This window comes from Engystomops pustulosus, chromosome 1 (assembly GCF_040894005.1).
Source record: "Engystomops pustulosus chromosome 1, aEngPut4.maternal, whole genome shotgun sequence".
Lineage (NCBI taxonomy): Eukaryota > Metazoa > Chordata > Amphibia > Anura > Leptodactylidae > Engystomops > Engystomops pustulosus.
In genome coordinates, this window is record NC_092411.1 from 180,625,650 (window position 1) to 180,644,183 (window position 18,534).

At 40.4% G+C, this 18,534-nt stretch overlaps 1 protein-coding gene and 1 long non-coding RNA gene across 8 annotated transcripts in view; one reads left to right on the plus strand and one right to left on the minus strand.

Annotated features, from left to right (window-relative positions):
* Positions 1-18,534, minus strand: part of PSD3 (pleckstrin and Sec7 domain containing 3) — a 350,748-nt gene that overhangs the window by 12,623 nt on the left and 319,591 nt on the right. For all 7 annotated transcript variants that reach the window (XM_072114187.1, XM_072114198.1, XM_072114193.1 and 4 more), the window contains 3 exons: positions 11,962-12,119; positions 10,572-10,716; positions 9,666-9,809 (listed from right to left, as the gene is read on the minus strand). In XM_072114187.1, coding sequence (XP_071970288.1) covers positions 9,666-9,809; positions 10,572-10,716; positions 11,962-12,119 — 447 coding nt within the window. The remainder of the gene's footprint in view (positions 1-9,665; positions 9,810-10,571; positions 10,717-11,961; positions 12,120-18,534) is intronic.
* LOC140068871 (uncharacterized) overlaps positions 5,687-18,534 on the plus strand; it is a 78,853-nt gene continuing 66,005 nt past the window's right edge. The window contains exons 1-2 of the long non-coding RNA XR_011848604.1: positions 5,687-5,768; positions 13,353-13,572. This is a non-coding gene — a long non-coding RNA (uncharacterized lncRNA). The remainder of the gene's footprint in view (positions 5,769-13,352; positions 13,573-18,534) is intronic.

The following is an 18,534-nucleotide window of genomic DNA, read 5'->3' on the forward strand; positions in this document are numbered from 1 at the left end:
TCAGTGAACAGCAACTCAAAATGATGAAAAGCAGGATTTAGGACACTTTCTCACTGTGTATCTATAATTACCTGATGGAGGCCCCTGTCAGGCTGTTATATACTGCTTTTATATATATACTTTGCTATATGGACCCCACTATTCTCAATTTCAGCATTTTCCTAAAATGATTAATTCACTGCTCAGAGATAGGTTTGCTCACAAACTGATCACGTTATATAGATTCCTGAAGTATAGTTGTATATAGTTTTCACAGTATAGTTTTCACAGTACTGAATATTACTGATGTGAATTAAGTGGTAAAATAGCTGTTATCTGATCCGTTATATCTGTGTGTGACTCTAGTTTTCTGTCACTCAGCTTCCCCGTTTCCCCATACACCTTTATAAGCAGCACCCTGTCTTTATTGCAGAAGAACTGAGCAGTTAATGAGGCAGAGGTGAACAGAAAAGAGGTACGATACAAGGAGAAAAAAAACATTTCTCTTAAATAACATATCTGCCACCACAGGTCAGCTTTATGTCCAGATCCTGAACATTTAACTCCTTAGTCAAAAGAGACTGTATGCAACTGGTTTTAGATTGCAATGACTCCTTCTGCCAGCACTATAGATTGCTGGGTGTTGATACCAGGCCCGGCAGCAGCACTGAGCTGGTCAAGTGTCGGGGCCCAGAGCTCCTGGGGGTGCCCACATAAGGCTGTATATAAGAATCCATGAGGTGCAAGGGGCTGTATCTAATAAATCCATAGGGGGTAAGGGGGGCTTATATAAAATAACCATAAGGGGACTGTATGATATGATAAATTAGGGAATATTTTAGGGAACAGGAGAATGATTTAGTTTCTGAATGTTAAATGCCGCCATGTGAGTTCACTGCAAAAGGGCCTAATGAGGCTCTGTCGCCCAGGGACCTACTGAAACCTGGAACCGACCCTGGTTGATACCATTATAATGTTGCTGGGACCCAATGAATGCCTTTTTATTAGTGTACTGTTTCACGATAACCTATTGTTCACCTCTCTGTAATTAATTAATTCACTGCTCAATTCTATCAGGAGTATATCTGGTTGAAGCGTTAAAATCTGTTTAAAAAGTAAAATCATAGAACACCAACAAAACCGTAATGATGAATGTCCCTCCACCACATTAACTTGTAGAATACTCCACTGTCACTGCCCATGAATGTGTTTTCCTCTAGAGCAGCAGCAGTGGCTGATATGATTAGGGCGCTATATGCTAAAGTGCATGGATTGGATGGGATGCCTGGGTGTATACTATCACTCACACTATCCCTAGTTGTTCACATTCAGCTTTCCCTCATATCACAGTCAACAGCTAGCTCTCCCTCTCTCATATTACATCTCATCGTAAATATATACAGCTATATACAGCCGCCTCACCCCCATTAACACAGCTACATACAGCCGCCTTGCCACATAAATACAGCTACATACAGTCGCCTTATCCCCAGTAACACAGCTACATACAGCCACCTCGCCCCCATCAACACCGATACACGCAGCCACCTCCCCTCCAATAACACGGCTACATACAGCCGCCTCTCCCCCCGTAACACAGCTACTTACTGCCGCCTCACCCCCATTAACACAGCTACATACTGCCGCCTCACCCCCATTAACACAACTACATACAGCCGCCTCATCCCCAGTAACACAGATACATACAACCACAACCCCCCTACTAATACAGCTACATACATCCGCCTCATCCCCAGTAATACAGCTACATACAGCCGTCTCGCCCTCAGTAACACAGCTACATACAGCCGCCTCGTTCCCAGTAACACAGCTACATACAGCCGCCTCACACTCAGTAACACAGCTACATAAAGCCGCCTCATCCCCAGTAACAAAGCTACATACAACCACCAGCCCCCAATAATAAATCTACATACAGCTGCCTCATCCCCAATAATACAGCTATATACAGCCGCCTTGCCCCCAGTAACACAGCTACGTACAGCCGCCTTATCCCTAGGAACACATCCAGCCCGATGCTGACAAATATTTTGGATCGTTCATTGCCCATTTGGATATATTGGGGCATTACGGTTATGGAGGGATTAATGTTTAGCTAGGACATTTTATCCATCACTGTACTTCTGGCCAATCATAGCCATGGCTATTAGCGTCAATTTGCCAGATTGGCTGTTCGGCTGCTTATCTGGCAATACGTAAAGGTTACGCAGTCCGAACTCAAACCCTAAATGGAAACACTGGACCCGCTCATCTCTAACAAGAGCAGAAGCAATGGTATTGAATTCACTTGAGAAGTATGTTATCCCCAAGACAGTACCATGCTCTAAGTAGGAGTACGTCTTGTGTAGAGGGAACAGAACAGCACTATCAAAACTGATTTTGTTGTTATTGTGGGATCTAGGCTCCCACACTACTTCAGATCAGATATTTTGGATAGATTTTAAATTGTGGTATTGAAGCTCAACTACATTTATTTCTCCACAGTTGAGCTGCAGTACCATCACAAACTGTGGTCAGGTGAGGTGCTGTTTGTGAAAAAAAAAGCAGCCATGCCAAATGCCAGACAGAAGCTTTTAAAAGAGGACAGTGCATTTTTAACAAGGGACTGTATGTTGGAGGGGACTGGATGATGATGTATATAAAAGCAATCAACACATGGCAGGTCATAATAATATATACGGTGGGATTAATCACACGCTGGCGAATGGTACACCAGTTAAGTATGTAATACATCCTGCATCGCCAGTGTTGCGGTGACGCCATCTGAGGCTGAGGTAATGTGTAGTGATGACAGTTACATACAGATATAGTAAGTGGAAGAGACATGTTGTTTATTAGTTGACATTACTGTAGTAACAGAGCAGCACAGTCTGTTAGATCATTACCTCAGAGATTACAGGCAGCAGAGCATTAGAGGGAGGAGTAACTGAGAACTGAGGGTTAATGGGAGTTGTAGTATCATGTGTGGTCCATCTTGGAGAAAACTCTACTACTCTACTTTAGAAAGCTCAGACAAAACAGTCAGTTGAGCTAGTACGATTCAGGATTCGGTCAAACACATTTTAATAGTGCCAGGGGAGCAAATTCCTGTTTCATCTGGAAACTTTTCTAATTTACCTTTCGGAAATGAGTTCTTAGGGTAGATGCAATCTTTCTCCAAGAACCAATCTTATGTTCTACTATTACAGTGGAGGTTGCCAGCTATCATTTCTCACTCATTTCTCAAACAGAGAGGCATTTAAGAATTTCCAATATTGCACAGCATTTTAACAGTTTTGTTGATTCCCAATTTCAGCTGATATATAAAAAAGGATTAGAAAATCATATGTTTATATGTACAATTAAGTATTCATATGTTTTCCAGGAGGGGGAAAGCAACAAAATAACAGAAGCACTAGATCTATCAAATCAGAATATAAATGGTGCAAGTTGGACCCTACTGAATATAACAATATCCATTGGAAAATCAAGTCACATTCTACAATGTCTTTTGCACCGCTTGAATGGATTTAACAACCAGTGTTGTCACTTGCAACTGGTCGTAAGATGCAAAATCTTCCATTGCATTTCAACAAGTTGAGGTTTGGAGTTCTGTGCATTGCACTAAATTGCTACTTAAAGGGAACCTGTCACCACTATTTTCACAAATACAGGTAGTGGCAGGTTCCTATAGAGTTCTACTAACTATCTGACCTCCTACTTGTAGCTAAAAGTAGTTTCCCTCAGATCCCCATAAAATCAGAGTTATAATCTTGCCTGGTTTCTATGCAGCTTTGGAGCGAGTCCACGAGGGGCGTGGCCTAATGTCATGTGACCAGGATGACATCATCAAAGGTCCTTGAGCTACTTAATATGAAAACTGTACCCCATGTATATATATGACCACATAAAACAATCACAGCAGCCTCCATGGACTTCTACTCCTCTCCATGCAGCCTGCTGTGATTTCATGTGATAAAATATGCTGTGATTTCATGACATATATGCTTAGTGTACAGTTCCTAATGCAACAAAAGCTATAGGACCTGTGATGATGTCACCCTGGTCACATGACATTATAGCAGCATACAGAGATAGGGATGGAGAGAAGCTGCTGGATTCAGCCCGAGGAGGCCACGCCCACCTGGACTCGCTGTAGCCATGGTTAGTTACCAGATAAAACTATAAAGTTGAATATATGGGAATCTCAGGGGAATAATTTTTAGCTACAAGCAGGGTGTCAGATAGTTACTAGAGCTCTATAGGAACCTGTCACTACCTGTATTTGTGAAAATAGTGGTGACGGGTTCCCTTTAATTGTTGCTTGTGGACACAGCAGCAACAAGTTAGTCACCAGTCAATTTCCACTGACCAAAGATAAGTTTAAAGGAAATCTACCATGGGGAATCTACTTTCTGAGATATTCCCCATGGTAGATGACCCGTCCGGGGAGTAGCTACATCGTGTTTTTCACAAATTCAGGGATGCAGCTGCTGCAGAAATAAAGTATAATGCTAAAATATGCAAATTAATTTCTAATTCTACTAGGGGCATGGAGTAGCCTGAGACAGCTCCGTCATCATTTGAGCTCTTTGCAGTAAGCTCGCTGCCAACTGCATGTCTGCTGCTGGGGAGCTTTGCGCATGTGCAGTAGCTCCCATTCGTCTCCCACCGGGGGTCTGACGTGCCTTGTCTGAGGGGGTCTGGTGCCTCAGGCCTAGCCTAGTCTGAGGAGGTCTGGTGCGACAGCCCAAGCCTGATCTGTGGGGGTCTGAAGCGTCAGTCCTAGTCTGGTCTAGGGAAGTCAGTTGAGTCAGTCAAAGCCTGGTCTGCTGGCTCTGTAGGTTGAAATTTCTGAGGGAATAAAAAAAAGCTTATGCACCCTTTATTTAATGCACAATGTAAGTTGTGCACCCTTTATTTACTGCATGATGTAAAATTACTAGAATTGTCTCAATTGGCTATTCAAGCACAGAGAGTAGGGGTTATAACGATTTTCTTGTATAAATAGACGTCTATTAACACTATTTACAGGAGTTGAAAATTTGTACAACTGAAAATTTCTTACTCCTCCTCGGATAAAAATACTACTTAAAAATGTTGAGACAAGTATTATTACTCTTCTAGAACCTCTGGTTAGTGGAGAACACAGAAAATGATTATTGTGAATCTGTGTTGTGGATAGGGTTAAATAATAGCTGTAAAGTGGCTTTAATCTATAACTGCAAGGCAAGTTCTCTCCTATAAATCTTCCTCAAGTCCAATTAAGGTTGACAGGGTAAGTCACCTTTGTGTTCACAGTAAGGAACTGAAGATCTGCGGTTCTTAGTGGAGAAAAATACTATTATTCACACATTAACAAGTCAAATGCTAATGGTGCAACAGAAAGAAAAGGTATATTACATTCAGGGATAGGAAATGACTGGCTCCCCGTGGCTCAGGTGAGCTGGATATTTAAATCATGACTTGCTCGCCAAGCAGGGAGAAACAGGACAAATTCCAGATCCCACCCATTACTTGCTGCAGGGGAGCACTGCTCTTTATTTATTTTTTTATATCATTGGCTACTGTGAATACTGGGGGCGGGATCAGTGTTTACTGGCTATTAGGGGCAAAATCAGTATTTACTGGCTATTAGGGGCAGGCTCAGTGTTTACTGAGGGAAGGTGCTGTGACTACTGGCTACTGGGGGAAACCTCAGTGTTTACTGGCTGCTGGGGAAGACTCAATGTTTACTGGCTTGGCGCAGGTGCTGTGACTACTGGCTACTGGGGGCAGGTTAATCTGAGGTACTTTGCCCATTACCTCGCGGTTCCTTCAATTAGTAGGCATGGCATCTACTATAAGCTATTCTGATGGTAAATGTCCTTTAAAAGGGTTTTCCCACAAACGCAACTTGCTGAGACCCCCACAGATCACGAAAAAGAGGGGTCCGTTGGAAAACTGTGCTCGGCCATCTCCAAAAGCTATGTGACGGCTCGTTTTTTGCGGAACAAATTGCACTTCATAGTGATCGCATTGAATATTCCATGCCATGTACCGGGAAGCGGGAAAAAAAATTCCAAATGCAGTGAAAATGGTGAAAAAACGCATTTGTGTCGTATTCTTGTGGGCTTGGATATTACGGCTTTCACTTCACGCCACAAATGACGCATCTAATTTATTCTTTGGGTCAGTACGATTACAGGGATACCAAATTTGTATAGGTTTTATAATGTTTTCATACATTTACAAAAATTAAAACCTCATGAACAAAATTTTTTTTTTTATTTTGCCATCTTCTTGTGCTTATAACTTTTCCATACTTCGTTGTATGGAGTTGAGGGTGGTGTCATCTTTTGTGACTTTTGATGATGTTTTCAATGATATTATTTTTAGGACTGTACAGTTTTGACTTTGGACACGATTTTCTGTTACGGGGTTAAACGCAGTAAAAAACCGTTATTATATTTTGATAGATCAGGCATTTTCGGATACGGCGATACCTAATGTGTTTATGATTTTTACTGTTTATTTATATTTATATCAGTTCTAGGGAAAGGGGGGTGATTTGAATTTTTAGGTTTTTTTATTATAATTTTTTTTAACTTTTTTTTATTTTTATTTTTACTATTTTTCAGACTCCCTATGGTACTTTAACCCTAGGTTGTCTGATCGATCCTACCATATACTGCCATACTACAGTATGGCAGTATATGGGGATTTTACTCCTCATACATTACTGATAGCACATTGTAATGAATGGGTTAACCCGAAGTAGCTTCGGGTCTTCGTGAGACCCGAAGCTACCATGACGGCGGATCGCCGTTCCCCGATGATGTCACGGGGACCAGCGATCCTCGGAAAGATGGCGGCTCCCATGCGCCGCCATCTGTTTGAAGCCGCCGGCAGCTTTGCCAGCAGCGAACAGCAAGAAAAACATCGATCGCGGGTGTTACCGGTAAGCCTTTACTGCAATATGCAGCAGAGACTTACCGGCTATGGAGAGGGCTCGGCCCGCGAGCCCTCTCCATGCATCGGAACGCGACCGCCGCCGTGAATACACGGCGGGCGGTCGCGAACCAGTTAAAGCTAACATAAAATACTTCAAGAGTCCTACCTCTACCTTAACCCCTAAGTTACTACAATTTTGTTCTTATGGAAGTCACTAAAATATCTTGTTCAGACTATTCAACCCCTTAGATGCCCCCCATTTGAAAGGGAGGAACCTCTCCCATCCTATAAAACCTTTATGTGAGTCTGGACAGTTATACTACGGACATAGTTTTCAATTTGCAATTTACATTCACAGATGAGTTCATGCAATTTTGTATCCAACCAAAATCAGAAGTAATCAATCCCCCTGATGCTGTATATGAGTCATGCAGCTCAGGTTGATTAGTCTTGTCTGGACAATTCAGAAAGCCCCATTTGTAATGTGTTTATGTAGGGACCTAGCTTTCCCAACGTCCTAAATTATATAATTGTTTCTTCAGCAAAATCACTCGGCTCAGGGATTAAACAAGATATGTTTCTGCCTCAGTTTAGCTACAGCATTCTCAAGGAATGTTTGGTTCAAAGCGCATTAAAAACAAAAAGGTAGATTTCCTTTAAAAATACATATATGTATAGACCTACATTCTGGATGGCACCCTGAGTAGAAATACCAGTTGGGTTTAATGTTTGGAGTAAGGGGGCATAAGATAATATGCAGATTGTACGCTCCATTATTGTCTATGAACACTATTAAATAAGCTTTAAGCATAGAAGTGGTATTCCTGGGGTTCTCTCTCCATTTTACACTATTCCTGCTGTTAAAACACTAGAACCCTGATAGACCCCATTGTAAATCATAAGGATCTGCAGCATTGTTTAGGACTTGTTTAGGACCCAATGACACTAGTGTGCAGTTTGTAACTCACTTCAATCAATGTAGGAAAAACACATAGGAACAGGTTAACATTTCTAAATCTGTAAATGTTGTAAAGATGAATCCTGAAGTGCTAGAAGCCTTAGCAACAGCATAGTTACATGCTTACTTAGCCACTGTATCTCAGCATGAACAAAGGGGTGAGAATGCTATTTCAACAGAAAAAAATGGGGAAAAAAACATTGGTTGCTGCCTCTTCAGAATAAAGTGAGATCTCAAGTGGGTGAGTCATATATTACCATTTACATGTTAATTGTGTTTCTTTTTTTAAGAATGTATATGTTAGAACCGTAATAGTGTATATCCATTTTAAAAATTACATATCTATATATTACAGTGAATACACAGTCTTTAGAGAAACAGAGAGAAGGGTGCTATCCTGTATCTATCACCTCAAGAGTTCAGATAATATATCCAAAAAATACAGCAGCACTCCAAGGTATTGAAAAAACAATGGGCCATATTTACTTACCCCGTCTGCGGAATTCACCAAAAGTGCATTGTCTAAGGATAATGCACTGTGCAGCGATTCACTAAGATCGCGCCCAATATCCTCCATGTGTCGCTTCCACGCTCAGGTCTGACAAAGCTCACCATCTTTTTACTGGTGCATGTAAGTGCTTGGGCTTGCGACACAATTTGAACATTAAATCCCACAATCAGTCCAAATCAGTCTGATTGTCCGACAGCACGCCCCCGATTTGTGCCGCATGGAAGCCAGCGCGCCAAAATCTCAGTGCAGAAACACTTCTTAAATACCTGTGCAAGCTGGGTAATCCCCGAAAAAATGTGCAATGTCCGACATGAGTAAATGAGCCTTACCGTGTCTATTGCCAGAGGTGGAATAAACACCATGTTTTTTCACTACCTTGGACTGCTGCCATTTTTTTTATATATACAATAAAGACCAAAAGTTTGGACGAACCTTCGCATTCAAAGAGTTTTCTGTGTTTTCCTGAAAATAGATTCACACTGAAGGCATCAGAACTATGAATTGACACACGTGGACTCCATGTCCTTCCACATCTACTTTTCAAACAACTTGATGTGAAGGTGGCAAGAGGGGAAAAAGCCTCCCCACCAGAAAACTTGTGTAAACTATATTATCCATGCATGCGATCTCCCTTAAACAGTCTCATTCTACATCAATGGTCCTGTCTAAATAATGTGTGGCTAGTTAAAGGGGTTGGCCACTTTACCTCATGCTTTTTGTAATGTGTGTGTAAGTGTGGGGTATTTACCAATAAACATCTATTAAAAGTTCTGTTCCGCTTTCTTGATATGTAAAGTGAAGCCTCCTGTCTTCTACTTTATCAACCAGACATTCCTGTCCATAAAATCGCTGCAAATAGTAGATTATGTGATCTATATCTGTCAATGAGCAATCACCAGTTACACATCACATGACCCTCCATCTGTGGCCATTTTATGGACAGGAATGTCTGGCTGATGAGGTAAGACATGGGTGCTTCACTTTACATATCAAAAGAGCGCTGCAGAACTTTTAATAGATGTATATTGGTAAATGACTTAATATCCTGCCCCCACACTTACACACACATTACAAGACATGAGGTAAAGTGTCCAACCCCTTTAAATTAATCTGGAGTTAGCAATGTATTCCATTATGCTATATTCCATCTCTCTTCCTGCACAGAAAACTAATAATTATGAAACAATAATATAAACATTTGATTAAACCCTATAAAATATATCAATCAATGTAGGCTCCGAAAAAACCCTTCTGGAAAACAACACAAAACATAAATGAACATACCTCAAACTCCAGGTAGTGATCTTTCATCTTATATTCATCAATTTCCTTGGCCTTAACCTTCTTGTCAGGTGGATATGAGCGATGCTCAGCCAGCTCAGTAGAGATTTGTTTCAGTTTTGTTTCATGTGACTTCAACTGTTCATCCTGAAATTAGATCATCTCAGTTATTTTAATGCATAAGGTCACATGTCATGGCCAACCATAGCAGTAACTGAAAAATTAGAGAGGGACTATGGCATGACACAAAAATTTCTATGTGACAGATTTACTTAAATGGGTTGTCCAATTTCAGCACATAATTGATGCAGTTTGTGTAAGGAAAAGTTATTCAATTTTCCAATATACTTTGTATATCAATTCCTCATGGTTTTCTAGTTCTCTTCTTGCTGTCTTTTTATAGAAAGCGTCTATGCGTACTTCCACACATTTCTATCCACTCGAAGTAAACATAAAAGCTATCCATCTAGAAAACCATGAGGAGTTGATACAGAAAGTATATTAGAAAAAAAAAAAAAAGTATGACTATTCCTTACACAAACAATATCAATTATTTGCTGAAAGTGGACAACTTCTTTAAAAATAAATTATGATAAAAACTGGTTTGAAATATTAATCCCATTTTCCAATAACTGTATTCCTCATGTAAGTGTGCTAAGCAAATAGTGTGATATATGGTAAAAATGTGGAAAGTTTATACTACACATGGTAAAAATGTGGAAAGTTTATACTACACATTGAATCTGCCTTCCTGAAATGTCCTGAACCTACAAATGAAAATGTCTTTAGATGTGAAATGGGAATAAGATGAATTCAGGCTTGAAATGAAAGTGAAGAATTTCAGTGATTAATTAAGGAGCATGTCATTGCATAGCAATCTGTGCCACAGGCAAAGACTGATTCACAAACCTTAGACAGCTTGGTGGTGGTAGCGGGCAGTAACGGGCGGCTGAATTTCTTCTGGGATCCTATAGCAGCTGGGAACGGTGGAGCAGAAAACACTGCAGCCACACAATTAATTTTATTAATCCATGATTCCATCTCTTCTGTGCTTCTATAAGATAAAGATGCATAGCATTGTGTTTAGTCATTAAACCAGAACTGATAACAGTCATCTTCCGTAGAACCGGTTATAAAAAAAAAAGCCCTAAACATAACCGTAATGAACATAATGCCAACATATTTACATATATATGCACAACCATACATACTGTACATACACAGAATCCACATAGATGCTGTAGTAAGTTGTTAAATGGGTTGTCCACGTATATAATTTTTAAAAAAATAGCATATACTCATCTTTCATCCCTGTCGCAGTCAGCTGCGGTGCCGCCTCTATATACAAACAGAGAAAGTCAATGACAGGCAGCGCAGAGGCTTAACGGGAGAGTGGAAAGAGGCGAGTATATGCTGTATTATTTTAAACAAACACCTAGCCTTATATAAAAATCATATACAGGCGGTCCCCTACTTAAGAACACCTGACTTACAGACAACCCCTAGTTACAAACGGACCTCTGGATTTTGGCAATTCATGGTACTTTAGCCTTAGGTTATAATATTCAGCTGAAGAAGTTATAAAAGGTGTCTGTAATGAAGCTTTATTGTAAATTCTGGTTCTTATGACAACCCAGCATTTTTAAAACCCACAGAGGCCAAAAAAATTCTGGCTGGGGTTACAATTATAAAAAATACAGTTCCGACTTACATACAAATTCAACTTAAGAACAAATCTACGGAACCTATCTTGTACGTAAACCAGGGACCGCCTGTACTGGTATAAACCTGGACAAACAAATCAAGCTATCATTGTATGTGTGAGAACAAGACTACTCCCCCTAAAAGTGGTAAGATGGTTAATAGTTTTCACCTGGAAAACCCCATTAGGGTGAAGTTATGCAACCACCTTACAGACAGGATGGAGCATTAGGTTTTATTTTAAGTGTGTCCACCAGCTTCCAAATAATTGCACATTAAACATTAGTATTGAATTGGGCACTTAATATGGTAAGACAAAATTTCCTGTTTGCCAGTGATCTGTAAATGTAAAAATGTTACATCAATCTCTGAACAGAAATTCAACAGAAAGCAGGGGAAATAGGGCAGACAAAATGATTTTTTTGGAGCCCTGTATAGGGCATAGGTACTTCTGGTGTGGGGAACAGCTGAACAACAGGACATGAATCTCCATTTTTCTTTTAGTCAAGATAGCCCATCTTTACACTGTGCTCCAAAATGTAAAAATACCTATTAAAGTAAGCCTTTCACAATAAACAGAAATGCAGATATTACTTACTGTGCTTGGAAAAGAAAGACTCTCCAGTCTGCAGTTTTAAGCTTGAGAACATTGGGTCTCTTTTCGTAGTCTGTTGCCTTTGAGGCCAGAGCATGGTGTACACTTACAGCATTTTTTAAATCATCTTCGGACAAAGCCTTTTCTGGTTTATATTCATCCTGCATGTCAAAAACAAGTAATGGGGTCATTTAAAGCAGACCAGGATGTCTTCCAGAATGATCCTATGTGCCCCATTAGAATGATAAAATACAGGAATCACGGTAGTATGTTTCATTGTGTGCAACGGGATTTAAGTGAATCATCTAGAGGACTGCCTATAAAATGCAAACTGCTGTATCAATCATCATATGAGATTCACCTTCACAAATATAACCAAGTAAAATCAACTTGTTTATTAATGTATTTGCTTAAAGGGAACCTGTCAGCAGAATTTCACGTCAGGTTAATGGCATGCTGCTGCAGGTCACATACACAGCACAAACAGTTCCCCCTATCTAAGCCTCCATGCACAAGCCCGTGTGCTCTAGCCCCATATAGGAGATGCACACGAATACTGCACTCTGACAACGTGGGCATGCCTTTAGACTTGGTTCAGAAGTCTCAGACTATCAGGTGTTTTGTAATCCCCTTTATGATGATTTAACCATGACTGTTTTACGAAACCACCAATATTGAAATAAATATGTTCACCCAGCCATGTAGATGCTAATGCAGCTTCACATACCAATGAATTCAATAGAAGTGTCAATGATTTATTGTCAGTGTTTACTTTGTCTTTCTACAGTAGTAACCTTTCCTCACCTTTCATCTACACAAAAGGGTTTATTGTATTTTCTCTGTCACACTGATGGATCAATATGTTGTAACTGTCTTTTGCATGCAATTCCCTGCAGTCCAAATAATTTCTTACTGGTAACCTTCCCTTTACAAGTATTAACATACACAATTATATCCTCATATATTTAGAGATCATTTCCATTTTTTTTTCCTTTTCTGCTAAATTTAGAAAGAGACAAAAATAATTTTACCAATGGGGGACTATTAAAAATTTCCTGACATTCATGTTAGCACATCTTATGTCACTAAAATTAGTCTGATTCAGATGGTCAATTTCCTCTCTACCATCATGTACAGGGTTCAGCTATATGATACACCAAGCTCTGCAGCAAATACAACAATGTCCCATCTCACAGCACACAGCTCAGTTTGATAGAGTTTAATCCTGCTGCTCTCGTCCATTTGCCTCACCCCTCCAATCTGACATCAGAGAGCAGTCTGATCCAGCATATAATGCAGCTTCCCTTTTTCAGACACCCCTCTCCTGTCTCACAACAGGTATCCCGCATACTAGTACAAGTTCTGCTGCTTTCTTTTCTTATCCATGTCCCCAGGGGCGTAACAATCACAGCCAAGGGGGTGAGACCATGACCGAGCCCGGAGGAAAGTGGTGCCTGCAGCTGTCACAGTTCTGATTGATCCAGTGCATGGACTACTCACTTGCAGCTGTGTGATGAAGGAGATCCCATGCAAGCGATGTATGATGACAAGTCTGACTGGTCTGCTGAGGCCTATGACATGCAACTGACCTACACTGAAGTGTAGGGAAATAAGGTATTTTATTTTTTTTCCCCTTATTCTATGGGAGTTCTGTTACTATTGGGGTGGGGGCTAGGGAATTATGGCTACCATGGAGGGGGTCAAGAGGCCTGATGGCTAATGTGGGGGAGTACTGTAATTAATTAATACCGTGGGGTGGCAATATGAATAATGTCTAATGTGGGGGAACTAGGACTTTGTTAGTGTGGGGGGCACCGTGACTGTTTGATGTTGTAAGAGGGATTTTGAATTTTTGTGTTGCTAAACCTGCATAAGCCATGGCTGGAAGAATCTAACATGGCAGTCAGGAAGAAGGAGAAATTCTATAATCAAAAATGTCATCTGTCACCAGATTTACAGTAAGTGCTGGCATCACACATCTCCCCTGTGCTGTGAATTTATATGATCTTTTCTTATGAGGATATCCTACATGAAGACAGCTGCAATAAATATGCTGAAATACAAGTCCTGTTTCTATGTAGTAATCTTATTTCTGTTTCTGTATGTATGTAGTAATCCTGGTCCTCAATCTATGTAGTAAGGTGTGTTCTGGTGCTATATCTATGTAGTTATCTTGGTTCTGGAGTGGTTTCTATGTAGAAAGCTTGGTTTCTACATCTATGTTGTAAGATTGGTTCTGGTACTGTATGTTTATGTCTCAGCTTCTATGCAACATGTTTGTTGTATTACTGTTTTATGCACTTTAGGCAAAAAATAGACATATAACAAGAATGGGGGGATTAAACATGGAATTATTGGATAGATGAATTAAGTTAGGGACACTATAACAAAATTAAATGGTGTGGGGGGTGAGTTGGATTAAATTTTTTTTGGGTATAATGAGAGGAGGGCCCCATTTGGAATTTTGCCCCTGGTCGCAGAGAATCCTAGTTACACCACTGCATGTCCCTTCCCCTCATGTCTCACAGCAGAAAGCTCAGTCTAAGTCAGTCAGTGGAAACAGATTCTTATGCCGTCTCAATCACACAGACCCTGAAGTTAATGTTCTTAACCTGAAGAAGACTCTTGTACGGAGACGAAGAGTGTTGTTTGACATATGCACATTAAATAAACTTTTACTAAGATGCGCTACAGAGTCAAAGATCACTTGCTCATATTCCTCAAACTTATTAACTTATTTTTCTTCCTTGAATATTTATACATTTCCCCCCCTTTATTTAAATGATCAAATTAAGCTTGAAGAAATTTTTAATGGTTACAGCATTTCCTGATGTTGGACTTCATTTTCCTTTGGACCCAGGTCTCTCCGTGCTTGAACAGCTTCTGACTCAGTACTACAAACTGAATTGGATCTTGAGAAGAAAGAGTTATCGCAGCACTTCCATAAAACGTGACTTTTATTCCAATAGACTTAAAAGCATGGTGTGGTAAGTAGGCAACAGCCGACGCGTTTCGGGCAACTTGTGCCCTTAGTCATGGCATACAAACAATAAAACATTTCATCAATTTAAAAGCAACAACTACCAATCACAGCTTGCGGGTGTGTACGGATCATGTGATGCACTACGTCAATAGATGGGCGTGTGCATCACGTGCTATATCATGTGATGTATTGCATCAGCGAGGGGGGCGTGTCTGGAATACATAACCTCCGGACGGGCAGTGCAATACAAATTATACATATATTAATCATCGTCGTACAGACTTTAGCATAGAAATACAAGATATCTTATGTAGAAATAACTTGTAGAAAAATGGCAATAACATCAAGTCCATAGGTGCCAACATAAACCAGGTTTGGTCACAAAGGTAATATTTCAAACGTGGTCAGATTACAAAGTACAGTAAAAAAGTTAAGGGGAAAGAGTCGACATTAATATGTTGGAGGCTTTTCAATAAAAATATGAGAAGTCTGTTCTGAAATTTAGGCCAGTCGGGAAACGTGTTCCTAGCCCAAAGATCCAGAAGACCTCTCTCTGTAATAACACACTCTTTTTGTTGCCTCCTCTTTTCGGGGAAAAAAATTTTTTTTTCTATGCCCAAGAAACGGAATGTACCTGTTTCACCTGAATGTACACTTGCAAAGTGTCTGGAGGCCCCTGACATATTGCAAGATAGATCTTTTGTGCTGTCTCTTAGATGTTCTGCTATCCTAGTCTTTAGTTTACGAGTGGTAGATCCTACATAGAGGACTTTACATTCGATACATTCAATTATGTAAACAACAAATGTTGTATCACAGTTAATAAACGTCTTGATAGGATATTTGCACGTTTCATTAGTAGGAGAAAAGTGATCCACACATTTAGAATAAATGCAAACATTGCATCGGGATGTGCCGCAACGAAAAAAGCCCTTGGTGTCTAGCCAAGTTTTTGTATGGGAATTATCACTGGTAAATAAGCTCGGAGAAAGGATGGACCCAAGGGTCTGTCCTTTTCTGGACACAAAATTACACCCATTCTTTAGGATGGCTCTAAGTTTATCGTCCTGGTATAATATCGGGAGATTTTGTTTGAGGACATTGACTATCTTGTTATAGTCGGAGCTGTATTGGGTGGAGAAAGTGACCGCAGAGTTATTGGGATTTTTTGATGGATCCCTACTTATCTTATTACCTCTAGTGTTTGCCAACATCTCGGAACGATTTTTATTTTGGCCTATCTTGAAGCCTCTCTGTATCATCCAATTCGGATATTTCCGAGCGGATAATCTAGTGCTAAGTTCATTGGCTTGATATATAAAATCTTCATAGTCCGAGCAAGCTCTTTTCAACCTGGTGAATTCACCAACTGGGATGGCTTTCACTGTGTGGGCAGGGTGATTACTAGATGCATTAAGGACAGTGTTTCCTGCTGTAGGCTTTCTGTATAACGTGGACACTACCCTATTCTGTGATGGGAGACCCACTAGTAGGAGGTCCAGGAAAGAGGTCGTGGTGTCATTGACACTGTATGTGAATTCAAGGTTAACATTGTTGTTATTAATGTAGGTGACAAAGTCTGGCAGACGTACCAGACGATGCCACCCCTAAATACATTCTTGTCTGAGTAGATGAACTCCTCCTCCCACCAAGACATGAAGAGGTTCGCCAATGAGGGCGAGAATCGTGCCCCCATTGGCGAACCCCTCGTCTGGAGGAAAAAGGCCCCATCAAATGAAAAGTAATTATGGGAGAGCAGAAATCTCGTGGCATCAATCACAAATTCACAAAGTTCAACCGAATATGTGCTAGATTTATATAAATGATGTGCTAATGCAGTAATTGCCAACTCATGTGGTATTGAACTGTATAGAGCAGTGACGTCGCAAGTTACCCAAATGTAGTTGTCCTTCCATGTAAATGTTTCAAAAATTCTAAGTACTTCTTTACTGTCCCTAAGATATCCTGGGAGCATGGTGACCAGGGGTTGCAAAAGATCATCTATCCATTTACATAATTTTTCATTAACTGAACCAATACCCGAAATGATCGGCCTGAGAGGAGGTGGGAAGTTATCCTTATGGATCTTTGGCAACCCATGGAAAATGGGAATAATAGGGTTGTCTGAACACAAATAGTTAAGATGTTTTTCTGGGATAATACCGATATCAATGCCTTCCTGTACAATGTTTTTGAGTTGTTGTGTAAAAATGGACGTGGGATCAGTATTAAGTTTTCTGTAAGTATGTGTGTCATTCAAAATTTCCATAACTGTGGATCTATATAGATCCCTGTCCAATGCTACCACTTTCCCCCCCTTATCCGCCATTTTGATAATGACGTGTTTGTTTAATTTTAACTCCTGTAATGCATGTCGTAGGTTGGGGGAAAGGTTGTTAGTTTGGGTAGAGGAAAATGAATCCTTCAGCTCCACAAGGTCCCGCTCAACCACAGATTGAAATTGGTCCATGGGAGGTACCCTGGAACTGACAGGATAAAAGTTTTTGTTCGGTGCGCATGTAGAGATAGTGTGAATGTCTCTTTCGTGTTCTGGCCTGGTGATCATACTTTTCAAGTTGAGTAATGTACATTGGTCACTGAAAACTGAATGCAAGTGAGCCGACTACCCTCTTTTGCGTTTATTGATTTATCTTTTACAAAGGTGTCCATAGCCTTAAAGCGTAACTGTAAAGGAACGATTTTAACAAATTATATGCAATTCCCCCTTTAAAAACAAACAGAACAAAGTCTACTTTGTGCTGCTTGCCCCTTTCTTTATAAAGTTATGGCATTTTCTGTTCTGAAAGTGTCTTCGACAAAAATCTTTCTCATCAGAGGTGAAGTGGGCGGAGACTAATGTCTGTCAGTCTATGCCCTCAAGTGGAGGTCAGTCAGCTTGCCCACAGATCCCATGATGCCTTATGTTCTCTCTCAAAGTACCAGCATTATATCCATCTAGTTTCCCTCAAGTAGATCCACTGAACACTGCACAGTGCACATACAGGATGTATTTTGTGGAGCAGTGAATTTGTGAAAGAAATCTTAAGTAAACCAGTTACATGAAGTGTATAGCTTGTGTTGTGCGAGCACTAAGGGTTAATATCTTATCTGCAGAGAGCTTATACTGCCTATAACAAGATAGGGGAGGGGGTGCAGTATGAGGTGCAGAGAGAAAGTTCTGTAGCATCACAGACTAGGATAGAGGGACTGATAGGGAGCAGGGGAGATCTTGTAACTCGCAATTCTGTGCAGAAGACATATATGTATCCATGGTCCTGTGCACACTCAGTTCTGCTTCATACACAAAGAGAGCTATGTCTCCTCCTCTGTGAGCTGCAGCTCCTCCCCTCCCAGGAGTCCATAGAATTTGTAGATTTGTTTATACAATGAACTCCAGGGCTTGTCAGCACATGGAGAGGAAGCAGGTATTGCAGCACTCAGATAATCTGAGGGGATAGCAAGGAAACTGCTGCATATAGGTAACAAAGATAATAGGCAATGTTTTACATCCCAAGAGCTATTGATTTGTAGAAAACAAAAATCCTTTTCAGTTACTCTTTAAGGCCTTAGTTACTGTTCATTGCATGCAACAC